The sequence below is a fragment of the Polyodon spathula genome, chromosome 20, assembly GCF_017654505.1.
Source record: "Polyodon spathula isolate WHYD16114869_AA chromosome 20, ASM1765450v1, whole genome shotgun sequence".
Taxonomy (NCBI): Eukaryota; Metazoa; Chordata; class Actinopteri; order Acipenseriformes; family Polyodontidae; genus Polyodon; species Polyodon spathula.
The window spans coordinates 12,491,969-12,507,893 of record NC_054553.1 but is presented as its reverse complement, the minus strand read 5'-3'; the positions used below and the strand labels follow the sequence as shown (position 1 = coordinate 12,507,893).

The 15,925-nt window shown below is 37.4% G+C and overlaps 1 protein-coding gene across 4 annotated transcripts in view; it reads right to left on the bottom strand.

Annotated features, from left to right (window-relative positions):
* Positions 1-15,925, bottom strand: part of LOC121295438 (collagen alpha-6(IV) chain-like) — a 109,063-nt gene extending 93,138 nt beyond the window's left edge. For 3 of the 4 annotated variants that reach the window (XM_041220043.1, XM_041220045.1, XM_041220046.1), the window contains exons 1-2: positions 15,585-15,906; positions 15,337-15,385 (exon numbers count right to left, since the gene is read on the bottom strand). In XM_041220043.1, coding sequence (XP_041075977.1) covers positions 15,337-15,385; positions 15,585-15,595 — 60 coding nt within the window. In that variant the 5' untranslated portion in view covers positions 15,596-15,906. Of the gene's footprint in view, positions 1-15,336; positions 15,386-15,584 lie in introns of all 4 variants that reach the window. The other variant, XM_041220042.1, reaches the window with a different exon arrangement.

Sequence of the window (15,925 nt, the reverse complement as noted above, 5' to 3'; positions counted from 1 at the left end):
TCTCGACTATAGGTTTAGGGAAGCACTATAGCAGACCATTATTGTGTAGAGTAGACCCATGTGGTTTGTGGTCAAAATGCGGCACACTGACTGGCTCCTTTCACTTGCCTGTATTATAGCTGGAAAGCTATTTTTAAGAAGCCTGTGATGTAGCTGACTCACCACAGAGCTCAGTGTAAAGGTCAGACACAGGACTCTCGGCAAGATTAACCGCATTCCACACCACCACACAGAACCACATTTCAGAAAGGCCCCTGTCGCAATCACACTCCCAGCACATGCAAATCCAGACCCTTTTGCTTTGTAGCAGGCAAGCGTAGAACAACTGTGCTTTTTTGTCATGTATATTTGGCAACGTTATATCGCATTTCATCCATGGAACAACTTTATTCATATTCAATTACTGTAATGACTGTGGCATGAATAATAAGGACCTCAATGCAACGCATCCCTCAAACAATCCCATATATTAAGTCTGCCAGAGTCATTACTTAGATTATCTCCTGTCATTACCCTAGTGGATGTTGTACAGTATCTTAATGGTGCTTAATGAGTAACACTGGGGCTCTACCCAAATTGCTTTCTTAAAACCGCCTTGTTTGATTTCACATTAGTTGGTCTGGTCTCTGGATTCTAAATAGGTTCCTCAAACAGAACTTCTGGACAGCTAGGCACAAATACTGTACCATCAGAGTCCAAACACAGGCACAGGAGTGAGAGACCTTCCTTATAGATGACAATGATGCCCAATCTCAAAAGGGATGCTACCACAGGGTAAGGAAAAAAGCCAAGCATGTTTAATATTCCTATTAACCTTTTAAAAGTCATTTGGGAACTGTTTGTTCTTGGCGTGTAGGGCAGCCACAGCATCATTGATACAGTGGAGGACAAACCAACAAAGTTTAATTATTGCACATGATAACAAACTACCTAGTGAAAAGTGAAATCAGTACAGGCTCCTTAGAGGAGGCAATGGAGGCAGTGCCTCCCCAAAAATAGCATAATCTTCATCATCATCAATTCAACATACTCTAATGCAAGTTTCCAACATTCACCTGACCCTAGAAACAGTTTTTTATTGGATGAATAACTTTTTTTTTCAGAGGAGGCCAGCCTCCCCTAAGTCTCAGGTGTACTGTCGAGTAATGATGCTTGTGCTGAGCAGGCTCAAAAGTCATGGGATAGCGAGTGGTGCCTTAGACAACATTCCACCCAACCGCAGAACTTTTGTAAGAAGTCAGTAGTGAAATATAGTACTTCGATACCTGACAGTGTTATTAAAAACTGTTATTTATAGCAAAATGGAGAAGGTGGTAGATTGGCTGTTAGAGAATCCATTTTAAATGCTGGAATACACAGAGAAGGTTTCCATAAAAGGTGCAGCCAGGCCTCAGCCTAGACTAAACGCAGTACAAGAAGTTTCAATATAATTGGTATGAGACAGTAGACTGGCAGCACTGTTACAAATCACCTGTATTGTTGGCCTTGTTTACTTTTTAATATCTCTTCATCTACGCATACATGGACAAAATACAGATATGCTGATTATAAAAACTTGGACCGTGCAGTAAAACAGCATGCCAAATCAAACAAGCACATCAATTCTGAGGTGAAATTGAAGCTACTGGGCCAAACTCCAATTGAACATGTTCTAGATGAAAGCACTCAATTTCCAGTTGCAAAACACAATGAAACGAAGAAAAAAAGGGCTATTTTAAAATGCTTGACTGATGCAAGATAGATTATATATACACACACATTATATATATATATATATATATATATATATATATATATATATATATATATATATATATATATATATATATATATATATATATATCAAAACACACACACACACAGTGCCTATAGTAAGTATTCACCCCCCTTGGACGTTTTCAGTTTGTTGTGTTACAACCTGAAAACTTGATGGATTTATATAGGATTTTTTATTCCTTCGATTTACTCAACCTACTCAACACTTTAAAGAGGCTAGAGAATTTGTACTGTGAAACAACAGTAAACGAAAATAAAAAAAACTTAAATGTTTCTTACAATTAGAGTTTTACAATACACCAATACCAGAGCACCCATTTTAATAATCAACTGGAGGTCAGATTAAACACTGCCCCCCTTTTTCAGCTCCCTGACACCAAAAGGACTTAAAATGTGGTAACAAATACCAAGGCCACATTACCCATGGCACACTGCTCCTTGATCTTTTTGAGGAAATGCCAACCATTCTTTCCTCCACAAATCACCCATCACAATTTAGCACCAACATCCTACTTCCTCGGCTACCTGTAACCACCACAGCTAGCAGTCCCTGTGTATATGAATTCAAACAATATACTGCATTTCTGCTTTCAAGTAGGCAGGACAACAAACACCTCTGTTTAACAGGCACATTCAAACACAGGCCGCGGAGTCGCCCGTTTGAGAAATGCCTCCACCAGCACATTAACTGAGAAGCCTAATAAACTCTCCCTACTTGCACAGCAGTGAGAAATGCTCAGACAGCTCCCTGTTTCAACACGGCCCGCCTCCACACCAAACTGTCATCGGCCTGTGCCCTCTGACACATGAGACATGTGCCGCCTTAAAAATAGTCATTAGAAAAGCATTAAATAAGTGCATACAGCTATCAGAGTTTTTTGTTGTTTGGTACTGAATAAAGTGACCTCGGGTAAGGTCAGTCGACAAATGTTTCACTTAATGTCTTTGTTACTTTAACATTGACCTGTTCTTATAATGGTGTTTTAAATATCTGAATATCTTAAATTAACATGAGCAAATAAGTAAATAACCAAGAGATTCTCAGCAGAATAAACAGGCCACACTAACTGCTGCAGAAAGACGTGCCAATGTAAAACTGTACTACATTCCTTCAAACACATGAACACTCTCTTTGAGCCATTGCTTATTCTTGATAACACCATACCACACCACTTACAACTTGCCCTGTGTGCTGTTTTCATAATGCCCACCGATACAGTGAATGTTTAGATGGTGAGTGAGACCGGTGACACTCTGAATGTAATAATATATATATTTTGCTAACAAGTTTTAACATTGTATACAATATATACCCTCTAGGTTTAAACTGTACCCGCTATGTTGCTTTTGTTTTGGCTTTTGTGCCAAAAGCAAACTTTTTAAAAGTATAATTTAGGGATTTGTTGAACAGCTTTGAGTCTGGGCAGCTTTCCAACAACTTATTTGCAGAACAATGATAAACCTGCTATCAAAGTGACTTCTAAAGTTTTTTTCTGATTAGATAGGATCCTTAAATATAATTTAAATATAAATGAATTACAATGACAGACCCACATACCATGACAATATATTTTAAGCTGTGTTGTGTGTCGCTCTCTAGAGAGAGAGAGAGAGAGAGGGAGAGAAAGCAAAACTGTAAAGGTTTATTTTGGATGTACACAAAAAGTTTAAATTACTTTTAAAAAATCATGTATTTCAGGATGTTTCAAGACAAAAACCCTCCTATACATATATATATATATATATATATATATATATATATATATATATATATATATATATATATATATATATATACATATATATACATACACATATATATATATATATATATTATATATATATATATATATATATACACATACATACAACATATATATATATATATGATATTATATTATACCACATATATTATATATAATATATATATAGTTCTATAGTGCACAACTTTTTGTTGAAAAATATAATTAATTGCCCTAAATGTGATTCTTCTATGGTCATAACCCTATCCCTGTTAAACGTAGGTTTGCATCTGTTGGAAATTAAGAACGGATTTAAATCTTAAGCTCAGTATTCGAATCCTCTCAGCTGGCCCATCTTTCAACACCTATACCGAACAAACAGAGGCCAGTAATAAAGCTAATATGTGGGTGGAAATGGATTTTGAAGCATTGGTAGTCTCTCCTTTAACGGAAACAGACTAACAAGGTTCTAACAGATAACAACTGAAGGCCAAAGTAATCATTATTTACAAATGTTATTTTAGTGTTAAATTGAACATTATTAAACTGATGTATTTCTTGGCATGTCTTGCTGCAGAAACGTGAGATCTCAGTTTCAATCCATACATCTCACTAAAGTATTTTTTGTTTTGTTTAATTGGGGCACAAAGGATGGGGGAAGAATGTGCTTCTAATTCAGACACGTTTTTGGAGGGGTCAAAGCTTTCAGTACGTTAAGGGCACAACAGGAGCATGTACCTTCTTATAACACAGCAATACAAGGAATGTCTCAAATGCATCACCTTCCGATAAGAATTCGTAACTGACGCGCCTCATTATTTCATGCACCTCAAAATAAAGGCATTTCAAGGTTTGATTTTCATACCTGTGCATTTAGGGCCTCACCAACCTACCTTCCAGTAACCAAAAGGGTTTTTTTTTTTTTTTTTTTTTTTTAAACACAGATCTCTACAAGCCTGTGCTTGGCATTTGAGAAGATTAAGTCATTCTATAACCTTCATTCTTGTACAGGGTGTAGCATCATTCAAATCACATTTGTCTTTACTTGGAAAAATAGCAAGTTTCTTAGAAATGCAAGTGGGCTCGTGAATAAACATGCTTTTCTGAAAGGTCAACATTAGCAAATACACCACTTTCTCATGACTTTGACTGCAAGTACCTGAAGCACAACTGGGTAAAAAAAAACTACTCAGATTGTCACAACTGCTTTTCAGCAGCAACAAGCTGAGACTCCATCACACGTCTACAGGTACAAACAATGAGGTTATTAAAGTTTAAGGAAATGAAATGACCCCTGTAAAATCATATCCATTTCAATGAAATATTTAATGTTGTCTTTCTTGAATTCCATTATGAATCTGTCATTTCAACAGATCTAACACCATCAAAATACAAACCCTTTTTTCATATTTTTACAGACTATTTAAACTAAAGAGAGGCACCATTGGCATATCTGATTTTCATAAATTTAAGCCCTTAAATGATTTAAAAACAGTGATGGGACTTCAATCTAGATCAATTGATTAGACACCAAGATATTCTTATTGGAATTCAGAGGACTTAAAGTGTAGCCTAGGATGTCAATGGACATGTGAACCGCTGATGCTGGTGTGTGATTTACTCTACTAGTTTACTCTTCTGTTAGTGGTAGCAGACAGCCACTTCTAAGTTGTGCCAGGAACAGTCAGTCCCCCAGTACAGTAACGCATACAAGGGCAGGGGTTGCCAAGTTAGATTTAGCTCACATTGGTTACATGACTTGAAACACGCAAGCGGAGAGAATAGCCGGGCATCTCATCCCAAGACTTTGTTTCAGCCTTAAGACAAAAGTACATTTGAGGGGGCTACCAAGCGGAGTAAGGATGTGTCCTATAGTCTGAAAGTCGCCAGTCCGAGTCCAGGCTATTCCTTTGCCGACTGAGAACAGGAGCTCCCAAGGAGGCAGCACACAATTGGTCGAGCACCGCCAGGGAGGAGGGAGGGCTAGGTCGGCCAGGGTGTCCTTGGCTCACTGTGTGCACCAGCGACTCCTGTAGCGACCAGGTCCGACATTACAATTTTCCCTTTTCAGTCCAATGTCGGACCCTGTCCGATATCATCAAAAAGACGTAAAGCACAGGTCTCTAGTCGTTTTTTCTCTGGAAAAAACCGAGAAAACCTTTCAATGGCCGAGTGAGACCTACAAGAGCCAAATTAAGCCGAAAAAAATTAAAAAGGGCGTATCTCATAGCACCATGTACTACAGATAACACAGACATAAACAAAGGAGATAGCTGCTTCTGCATCCAGCGCTCAAAGAATATCACAGACATTTGCAGAGCTTTTTGAGATGTTATAGTAATAAAATAATGACTTGGATCAAATTATTGAGGAGTTTGGTGATAAAACGAGTGATCAGGAGAGGATTTATCAGTATGCACGTCTATAAAGAGGTATGTGAAAAACACAGTAAACAAGGGGTGGGGCTTGGCTGGAGATACAGTACTGAGTGTGCTTTTGCGATTCAGTGACTTTTAAACAAATTGGACCGGCCGCGCCTGACAAACGCCGAATAAATGGACTGCAAAGGGTTAATGTTGAGAAAAAATACATTTGATGAAGGATGTCAAGAAATAAAGGTTAAATATATTTGTGCAAGCTATATTTATGTGTATTAAAAAAAAAAAAACACATGCGTTTCACCTGCGTAGCATTCTCCAGAGTGACCACTATATTTTTCTATTAATAAACGTTATATAATGTATTATATACAAATTACATTATATTATAATGACATTATATTGTTTTTTAAAACGGAAAAAAATTGAGTCTGGGCAGCTTTCCAACAACTTATTTCCAGAACAATGATAAACCTGCTATCAAAGTGACTTCTAAAGTTTTTTTCTGATTAGAAGTATAAATATAAATAAATTACAATGACAGACCCACACACCATGACACAATATATTTTAAGCTGTGTCGTGTGTGTCTCTCTCTCTCTCTCTCTCTCTAGACAGACTGCTCTCTCTCTCATCTCTAGACTCTTTTTAGTTGTAGAGAGAGAAAAATCAAACCTACATGTGTATTTTGGAAATTATGAAAATTTTTTTAGTTACTTTAAAGTCCTACAAAGTCTGGGTTTCGGAGGAGATAATATATAGATATTTGTTTGCCCTACTATATATATATTGTCAACGATTGAAGTGCAAAGATCGCCACGACCAGCTTCCAGATCTAGCGGGCTGCCATACATGTAGAGATGCTGATTTAAGAAATTTGCAGTGGTCTTAATTTTTTCCAGAGGTGTGTGTGTGTATGTATGTATGTATGTATGTATGTATGTATGTATGTATATATGTGTATATATATATATATATATATATATATATATATATATATATATATATATATATATATATATATATATATATATATATATATATATATATATATATATATATATACACATACACACACACACTCTACTCACAATAGCTAAAAAAGCACTATCATCACATTTTGAAAACATGACTGAAAAGCAACTGCCGTTTAAGTGTCTGTTGATCAAGCATTATTTAGATGAAGTGGATAATGTAAGGTGATTTCATAATGATTGCAATAGCAGATGGGAACTTCCAATCAGTGTGTCTTCTTTGAGTCATGTGATCTTTAAAGGATTCCATAGGCAATATGTGCAGAACTTGCCTGGAGTATGTGAAGGCGGGACATGAAAGCTGGTGCAATATCGCAGGGCCTTGTTAAAGAAGGGAAAAATAGAAGAACCAAGAAATATCTCCTCACAGGAGAGGTTTCAGTGCCAACATTTGATTGTGTTTTTCTGTCACCAATGACAGGGTCACTTACTAATCTGTAATAAAAACTGCACAGGCTCAAGAGTCAGCATTTAGAAAAGGCCACATTATACAAACTTTTTTCTTCCTTTTTATAGTTCACTACTGTGCATACTTTTATTTACATTCTTGTTATTGTTCCATTTTTTACTTATAAAAACAATAAAAGTGGTGTAACCAGGTTTGTGGGAAATGAATGCGAGTAACCCGTTAATACTGACTGACTGTTACTGCTGATGGAATTCACATGCGATTCTCATAGTTTTACCATTCTATGTACTCTACTTCAGAAACTGTTGGTTTTCCAGTTTTTTATATTCCCCTGAAGACAGTTTCAGCTACACAAGCTTCCTCTCTCCTTTGCCATGATGTCACTCCGTGACCTAAACAAGCATGCCCCTGTTACTACTTGCAGCAGAAGGAGGTTAATACTATCATTTTCAAGCAGAGTTGTAATCTCAGGAAAAACAAAAACCCTTTTATAAAACACACGCATTGCTATATTTCTTACAAATGATAAAACAACTCCTTTTTGAAAGTTATTAGGCACTACACTACACTGAAATAGTTTTAAAAGAACTCCAGAAACACCAGGCAGCAGTCTTCCAGAATAGAGAACTACTAAAACCGTAAGTATGCAGCGTCTATGGCTTACCACAGAACACTCCAGTCCTTAATTAAAAAAATACACAGTAGACCACCCACAGCCGAGCCTGGCAAGGAAACCCTTTTCCACAGACCTCTGCGGTCCACAGGTTAATGTCTGTAATGTTTTGTTAAGCCGCGTTTACTTTTCATTCAATGAAAACTTTGACTGCCTTAACTGCTTGCATTTCACATTCATCAACATGTTCTACCACGAAGGGTTGACCCTGTTTCATGGTGAAAGTAGAAGAGATACCCCAGAACTGTTAGTGTACCTGCCAGTTTAAAGAGGTGACACTTATTTGCTTATTAACCTGTTGTTTAAACAGTTTCTTTGACTTTGAACAGGCTAATTTACTTAATTAACTCCTTGATCTTCTGCTGCACAGGAAACAAACTGGAAGCTGTTCTATCAACATGATGGATTAAGCGTTCTACTTGCTGCGAGAAGACAAAAGTGCAGTTTGGATTTGCTGAATCCGATTCCAAACAAAGTCCTTAAAAAAAAAAAAAGTAACAGGATGTAGGTAAGTAAAAGAAAGAGCCTCCCAATGAAGTATGCATTATCACTTTGTTTTATCTTTGTTCAATTTCTCATCAAAAGAATGTGCCAAAAGTAACACATTTTCCTATCACCTCAACACTAAATAATAACAACAATTGTTCCTGGAATTATTCAGGATTTCTTTTTCCTCAGGGGGATTCCATAGTGCTAAACGAGTCGAGGCACAGCCCCACAAAAGAGCCGATTTATGTTTTACTGCGGCTGAGAAGTTGGTGTTCAAGTTTAATAATGTGAACGGGAAACAAAACTAATCTGCATGTTGTTTGCATGTTAACTGCAGAGATTAAAGACACTTAGTTCCACATGTGTGACTAATTCAATAACCAAAATAAATATGAAAAATGGTTAATTCCTTCCATAAACTCCTTGGTTGCATTGTAGCTGTCAGTAGTGGATTCAAGCCTATAAAGTTAACAACGAGCCCTCACTTGAAAACCACCAACGATCTCCTGCCAAAAACAGGAAGAGCATTCATTCAAACACTGGGGGAGAACAGAAACCTGCAGTGGCTCTGTTTTAATATGCAATCTCCTTCTCCAGTCCACTGTGGATTTTCTTACTCACATACAAGATAAGGTTTTAGAGAGGAGTGAGAAAATTAGTTATGGTGTAACTGGGCAATATGACCGAGAGAATGAATCCGATTCCCTCTTGTGAGGAAGCTGTGTAACAGGAACAGTGTGCCTCGTACTGGATGATCTGGCAGTTCATTCCAGGGTCAGTTGGAAGCCGGCCAACCAGGAAGTGGGTGGAGCCACAATACCAGAAGTCATCGCCTTAATGCGGTAGGTGATGTGCCAGTCAACGATTGGTGGAGACGTGCTAGGCCACGCCACCAAAAGAGGGTGTGACTGAAGGTATTTAGGGGAAATGGCCAAGCTATCTGTTCCTTTGTTTTGGTTACTGACGGACTGCTAAAGGAGTGATAAAATAACCGTGAGCGTTCAGCGTTTTGTCGTGTCGAATTGTACTTGTTATTATTAGACGCCTAACACATACCAGGAGCTGGATAAATTGTATTTCACCACTTGCATGTTACCACTTACTCTGGACTTGTGATCGTGTTGTATTTTGTGTGTGTTTATTGTTTCGGGAAAGAACCCCCTGGATTATATTGCACAGTACACATCGTTGTGTGCTACCAATCATTATTTAGTTTTCAAGTGACTTTGGATTACAAATAAATCACCACTGCACCTGGAACATTGCGTTTGTCTTTCCTTTAGCACTGCATCACTTCTACACCTCCACACTACTTAACACTTTGCCACAGGCTATTACAGCACAGTCAGCATCCTCCAGAACACAATGATAATTAATAAGCAAACAGATGCTCGAACCTGAGTGTTAGCCAGGATTGTGCACGGCTTCTATTATGAGCTGCATAAATCAGTGTACAAAAATACAAACACAATCACTGGATAAGAACTCCATGGCAGAAAGCAATAAATAGCAACACTAGAAGGGGAGTAGAATACTTATTCTTAGATAACATGTGTAAAGCTGCATACAGACTTGTTGCATAGCCGTTTGAGCTAAAAACAACCTTAAGCCGCTTGCCAATCCAAGACATGGAGAAGCAGCAGATATTCCATCATCTGTGGGGGTCTTTGGACCCCATAACCCCACACTAAAACAATCTGACAGGACAGTGATGACTAGAACATAAATTAAAGCACTGTAATGCTCAACACAAACTAAAGAGTCGCCACCTTTATCATACAGCCAATTATAGTTAATGTTAACTACGTTCCAGATCTCTTTTTTTACCCTCTTTCTAATCTTAGAATTACAAATGTTCAAACTGACCTCTAGATTCCAGAGGCAAGTACAAATAGCTGAGGGGCAAGTTTTACACTATTGAATACACAAGAAAAATCCTCAGAAACAAAACAAACAATGTAAAGAATGTGCATTTCCATTTGTTGAAATGCCTGCCTCCAAGACATACACTTTTTGGAAGGCATTGCTTGCTATGCTTCCATTATTGTACCACAGAAAATAAACATTTCAAGCACTCCCTTGCAGTAGCATTACACTGGTAAGCAAGGCGTTAGCTGAAACTTTAAAACATCAGTGTTAAAAGTTATGGATGTAAAACCTGAAGAAAAACACCACTGAGAAAACATCGGTTGACTTACAAGTTTCACCTCAGAGTTTAGGATAGTGTGTGTTTGAAGTTCTGGATAAAACTACATTCACAAACTGAGAGCTGGACAACCTTATTCTGTATGACAATATGTTTTCATTCACTTTCCCCTTTGCTTATTCATCATGAACAGAGCTGATGTACCCAGGTAGTCATTGACGGTCAGCAGTGACACAGCAGTTTTGTAAAAATCCATAAAAAATTACTAGCCTTCCACCAACACATACAAACACAGCTGCATATACTAATGCAGTACCCACAATCTCAAAGAAAATACAGGCCAGCTTTGACTGAGGGGTCCATTGAGACTACCCAGTGCTTACAGCCCTACTGCACAACTTTTAATGTAACAACTGTAGCTGCAAGACAATGTATACCAACAACCACTGCGGTGTGGATTTCAATTACAAACACAAGCTTTGCCCACGGTATTTGATAATTAACTGCTAGGCAGAGGTAGGAGCCTTGCTGTACCAGCGCTTTCGCCCCAGTGTCAGATGTTCAAGTCCCAGCAAGGATGCCAAACTTTGCTGCCTCAAGGCTGTGGCTTCAGCAGCAGTTTTCCGTAGGCCCAGGGTGTTTTCATTGGGTATCACGGAGTGGCATTGGAGTATTCCTGCAGGAATCTTGTAATTATAATTCATAATCCCATGACTAGCTGCAGCAATTATGAGGGCAGATCAATCATTGTTTTTAAATACACAAAGATAATTTAAAAGACGCATGGGCTTGCATGATGAATAATACTTTTTTTTTTTTTTTTTTAAAGAATTACAGCACTTTTAAAAGTCATGTGTGGCAGCTCCACTAAACCTGCTTGCTTGACAGAAGGTAAAATAAATTTATTTATTTAAAATAAATAAATAAATAAATGTGTTATTGAAGGTTGGCTTGAACTTTCCATCAGGGTGGTGGAACATAAAGCAACTTTCTTTCCTGGCAAATTGTTACATTGCCATCAGGCAGCCAGTGGAGTGCAAGCCACTGCAACCAATCAGTTGCAAGGGGGGAGAAATTCTAGGAGACACAGAATGCAAAGCCTAGGCAGAGAGGTTCTGAACAAGTTCCACCAAGCCAGCCTGGAATGTTCTAATGGAATGCCAGGAAAACAATGCACAGCAGAGACTTCAAACAGACTTGTCTCCAGGTATTTACCATTGCAAACCAATTCAGGCTTGAAGTCTATCATCTTGGTTTTTATTCTACATACAATATTGTTAATTAAGAAACTACAAAACTAGGTGTAAATCATTCATTTCCTGGTTTTGTGGGGTGATCATTACCTGCACCTCAACATGCTGCTTATGTTCCGACTATCTAAAGCTCGGCATTCCAGCTGGTCACTGGCCTTTCTAGTTAAAGCATCTCCACTACAGACAGAGTGGCACGGAGTAAAGACTTGACAGGAAGATGGAAAGATTGCTCTATATACAGCACTGGACAAGGTAACTGTTTAAGAATACACTTAACAGGGGTAATCAACTAGACTTAAAACCTCCAAAGTCAAACTGAAAAACTGCATAACAAAACACAAGAGAAACATGTTCTCTTCATGAAGGGATAAACAGCCCCTCTAGATCTTCCTACCCACAATGCAGGAGGCTCCCTTGCCAAGACCAGCTGGATGCAAACTTGTGCTCTCCCGACTGCATGGCTCCCCCTACATACCATGCGGTCATGCCTTAAGAGAGGATGTGGAATCCATCAATCTTAATATAAAAAATAAAATAAAAATTTGCATATACAAGAATTGGCTCACTGCCCAATTTTTGTACAGTTGGTAAATACATAAAAAAAAATATGGCTCTGAAATTGAGAAACAACATTTTTAAATAAAAAGGTCAATTTAGCGCCACCTTGTATTTGATCTGGTAAATACTACTGCTTGCCTACGAATGTCAATTCTAAAACATACTCTACTCCAACAATGCTGTCATTAGACTTCAGCTGGTCAGCTGACAAGCTCCTGGAATGATGTCATCCCTCCTGTAGACAGGACGATTGTACTCAAGTACTGTCAGCAGAACATTAAAAGAAACAATAGCAATAATCGCTGACAAAATAAATAGAAATAAAATCATTCAAAATTATGAACCAACAGGGTGTGGTCTCGCCTGCTCCACTGATGAGGTTTGTGCCAATAATCTTTAACTGAGATCCAAACATTTGCTTCAATGAAAACCACACAAAATATTGAAAATAAAGGCTTGGTACCTCATTTCCACTTACGTGATCAAGCTGCTGATAGGTAAACAACAGTTGATTTTATATCATTAACACTGTAATGGTATCTTGTATTAGACCGTATTAATCTATTTCCTTTTACATAAATATTTAATATAGTGTGGTGGGTATGGCTTTTACTTTCAAACTGCTGCAGTTTTATTTTTTAAGCGTCAGGGTAGCATATCTATTAAAGGTTTTGTTTGCTTTTGTTTAGATTGTCAATTGAGCAACATGCGGTTGCATCTTTTCCTTGTCTGTGCAAATGCCATATCCGTTATCTCTCTCCTCAGCATGCCAGCACTGAATTCCGTGCAGCATTCATCTGTTTCACCATGCTGATCCATCGCTGGCATTTGAAAACCAAAATTTTAAATACAAAATTTTGATTCAGCCTGTTTAGTCCCTTAGTTTTGTGACTTGTTGTCTAAACTGACACCACCCAACTCTTTCCACTTGCAGCCGGAGAGGGATTTGAACTCAATCCTCCAGAGCTGAAAGGCTATTGAATAAGCCAGCTGCACCACCTAGCCCCTAACAACTACACATTGTAAACTGTGTAAAACATTGACACCCTCACCTTTGTGAGATATCTTTTTTTTATTGTGTCTGATTCTAAGTTTAAATTTTATGAATCATACTTATCTTACACTTTACTGAAGAAGCAATATGAAATATTGTATGGACAAATCTATGACCAGATTCATGGCATGAAATAAATAGACATATTCATATGACATATTCTCTGTAACCCTTTCTATTTTAGTCACCCTGGTGACTTACTCAAACTCATGAGCTCTCGGAATCATGTCCAGCCTTCAAGTAAATCAGGTACGCCAGAGTACTCATTAAACTGTCCCCCTGCAACACTTGGAGGTTAGACATGATTGACGGCTCTACACAGACCACATGGGGTAAAGTCACCATGACGAGATGACTGACAAAGAGGCGAATCAAAACAATGGGAGGAACGCATTAGTTAAGAGAGCTCTGATATTTAATTCACATCTTAAGTTGCTCCAAAACCTATTTTTTTTCATTTCAGCAATTCAGTTTTGTAAAACACCAAAAACAATATAGATTGGATACTTATTCAAGGGTTAAATTTCTGTATTGTTTAATAGTGCAGTTAGTTACTACAATAGAGTAATACACGTTTTGGAATGCACTTCACCACACATAAGAAATACCAGAGTGAGTTTGTATAATTTTTATACCAGAGTGGTCATTCCAGTCTGGGAGGGAGACATACACCCCACCGCTACCCACCATGTGACAGAAACAAGGCTGGGCCTATTTACTAGGAGGTCCTGACAGAGATGTTTAGTAATGCTAGAAAAAAGGATGCAAAAGTCAGTCTTTGTCCTGCAATGCTTATGAGACATAGGGCCCTATTTTAGTGCAAATGGCATTCTCTGAAGGTGAAAAATGGTGAAGTATATACTGTGTGTGTATATTATATATAACACACATTTTCTGAATTTAAATGTAAAATTGAAAAGTAATAAGAGTTGGTATAGGCTACAAACAACTGAATGCAAAGTGTTTTCATTTTAATTGTAGAGACAACAACAATATTGCTAATTCACACAGATATGGTATCATAATCCCGAGTCAATAAAGACAGGTCGGGAAGACTCTGCGTCTGGTTTACAAACAATGTGTTAAGAGCCCAGCAGCATTTGTCAAAGTTCTGCTGTGTTGTTGTTTTATTATTATTATTTTTAAATTATTGGCATAATTGATTTACAAACCTGCAGATTTCAAATATTAAAACATTTTAAGAAATCTCAACCTACAGTGTCTTTAATATCAAAGTTATTTTTTGTATCCGATTTCTTTGTGCTGTATGTACGCAAGCAGCATCACGTCAAAATTGTTATTAAAATGCACGATACTTACTGCAGTGCGGTAGAGATTAACACTGCTACAGTAATTGTGCAAAACCAACGCTAAAAAATACGGGCAACTGTTGTATCAAATAAAGGACATATTTGTATATATTCTATCGCATAGGCTACCGTAATCTTGCATGACAGGACTTGGAGTCTATAAATACTAAACGTGTTCAAATATGCTATATTTAGTAAAGTTGACACGTTCGGATATTGACAGAACAAGCAGTTTTTATTAAGATGTCCACTTTTTTTGTGTTTTTTTTTTTCTTTTTAAACACTTTCGCAACATATGAGAATACAGTAGCCTATTGTGTGTATCGGAAAACAAAAATGTTGTTCCAAACAAAGTGTTAAAAAGTAAATCACAGTGAACATTCTAAAAACAAAGCAATTCTACAACTTCTGTCCGTTAGGACATTATGTCACAACGAAACTGAGCATTTAAAACAGTCGCAACAAATATATTACACTATTAAAAACAAAACATTGTTAACAAATAATTACTTACCGCTTGGACCAAATCGACTGCTAGATAAACAGCAAATAAGACCAAAATCCTGGAAAAAAAAAAAAAATACACACAAAGTAATTTCCCAAATTCTAAAAAAACACACAGTATTTTGCATTATAACAAGTAAAAATAACAACCGCTAGTTGTTCTCTTGTTTATATATATATATATATATATATATATATATATATATGTATATATATATATATATGTTCAATTTAAATTAAAACGGGGATTAAACGTACCTGTACTTCATTTTGCCTGGATTTGTGATTTAAAATACAGGCTACAGGAATCGGTCTTCGATCTCTCTCCTCAGCACAAACCAACAGCCGCAGACGCACTCATTTAAAATATCTTCCAAAAAGTTAATTCGGGTTCACACACTTTGTAGAGAAATGAAAATAATACACAAAAAACAATGTTACGATCAAGAAGGGACGATAACTGGGCAATAATGTAGAAAACAAAAGCATCGCAGGTGTTTGCACCGTTATAAAAGGCAGAAAGGTTTAGAACTTAGACTCACAAAGTTTCGCCTCTTGACTATCTCCCGACCGACCTGAGCCCAACCGCTCTTCGCAAG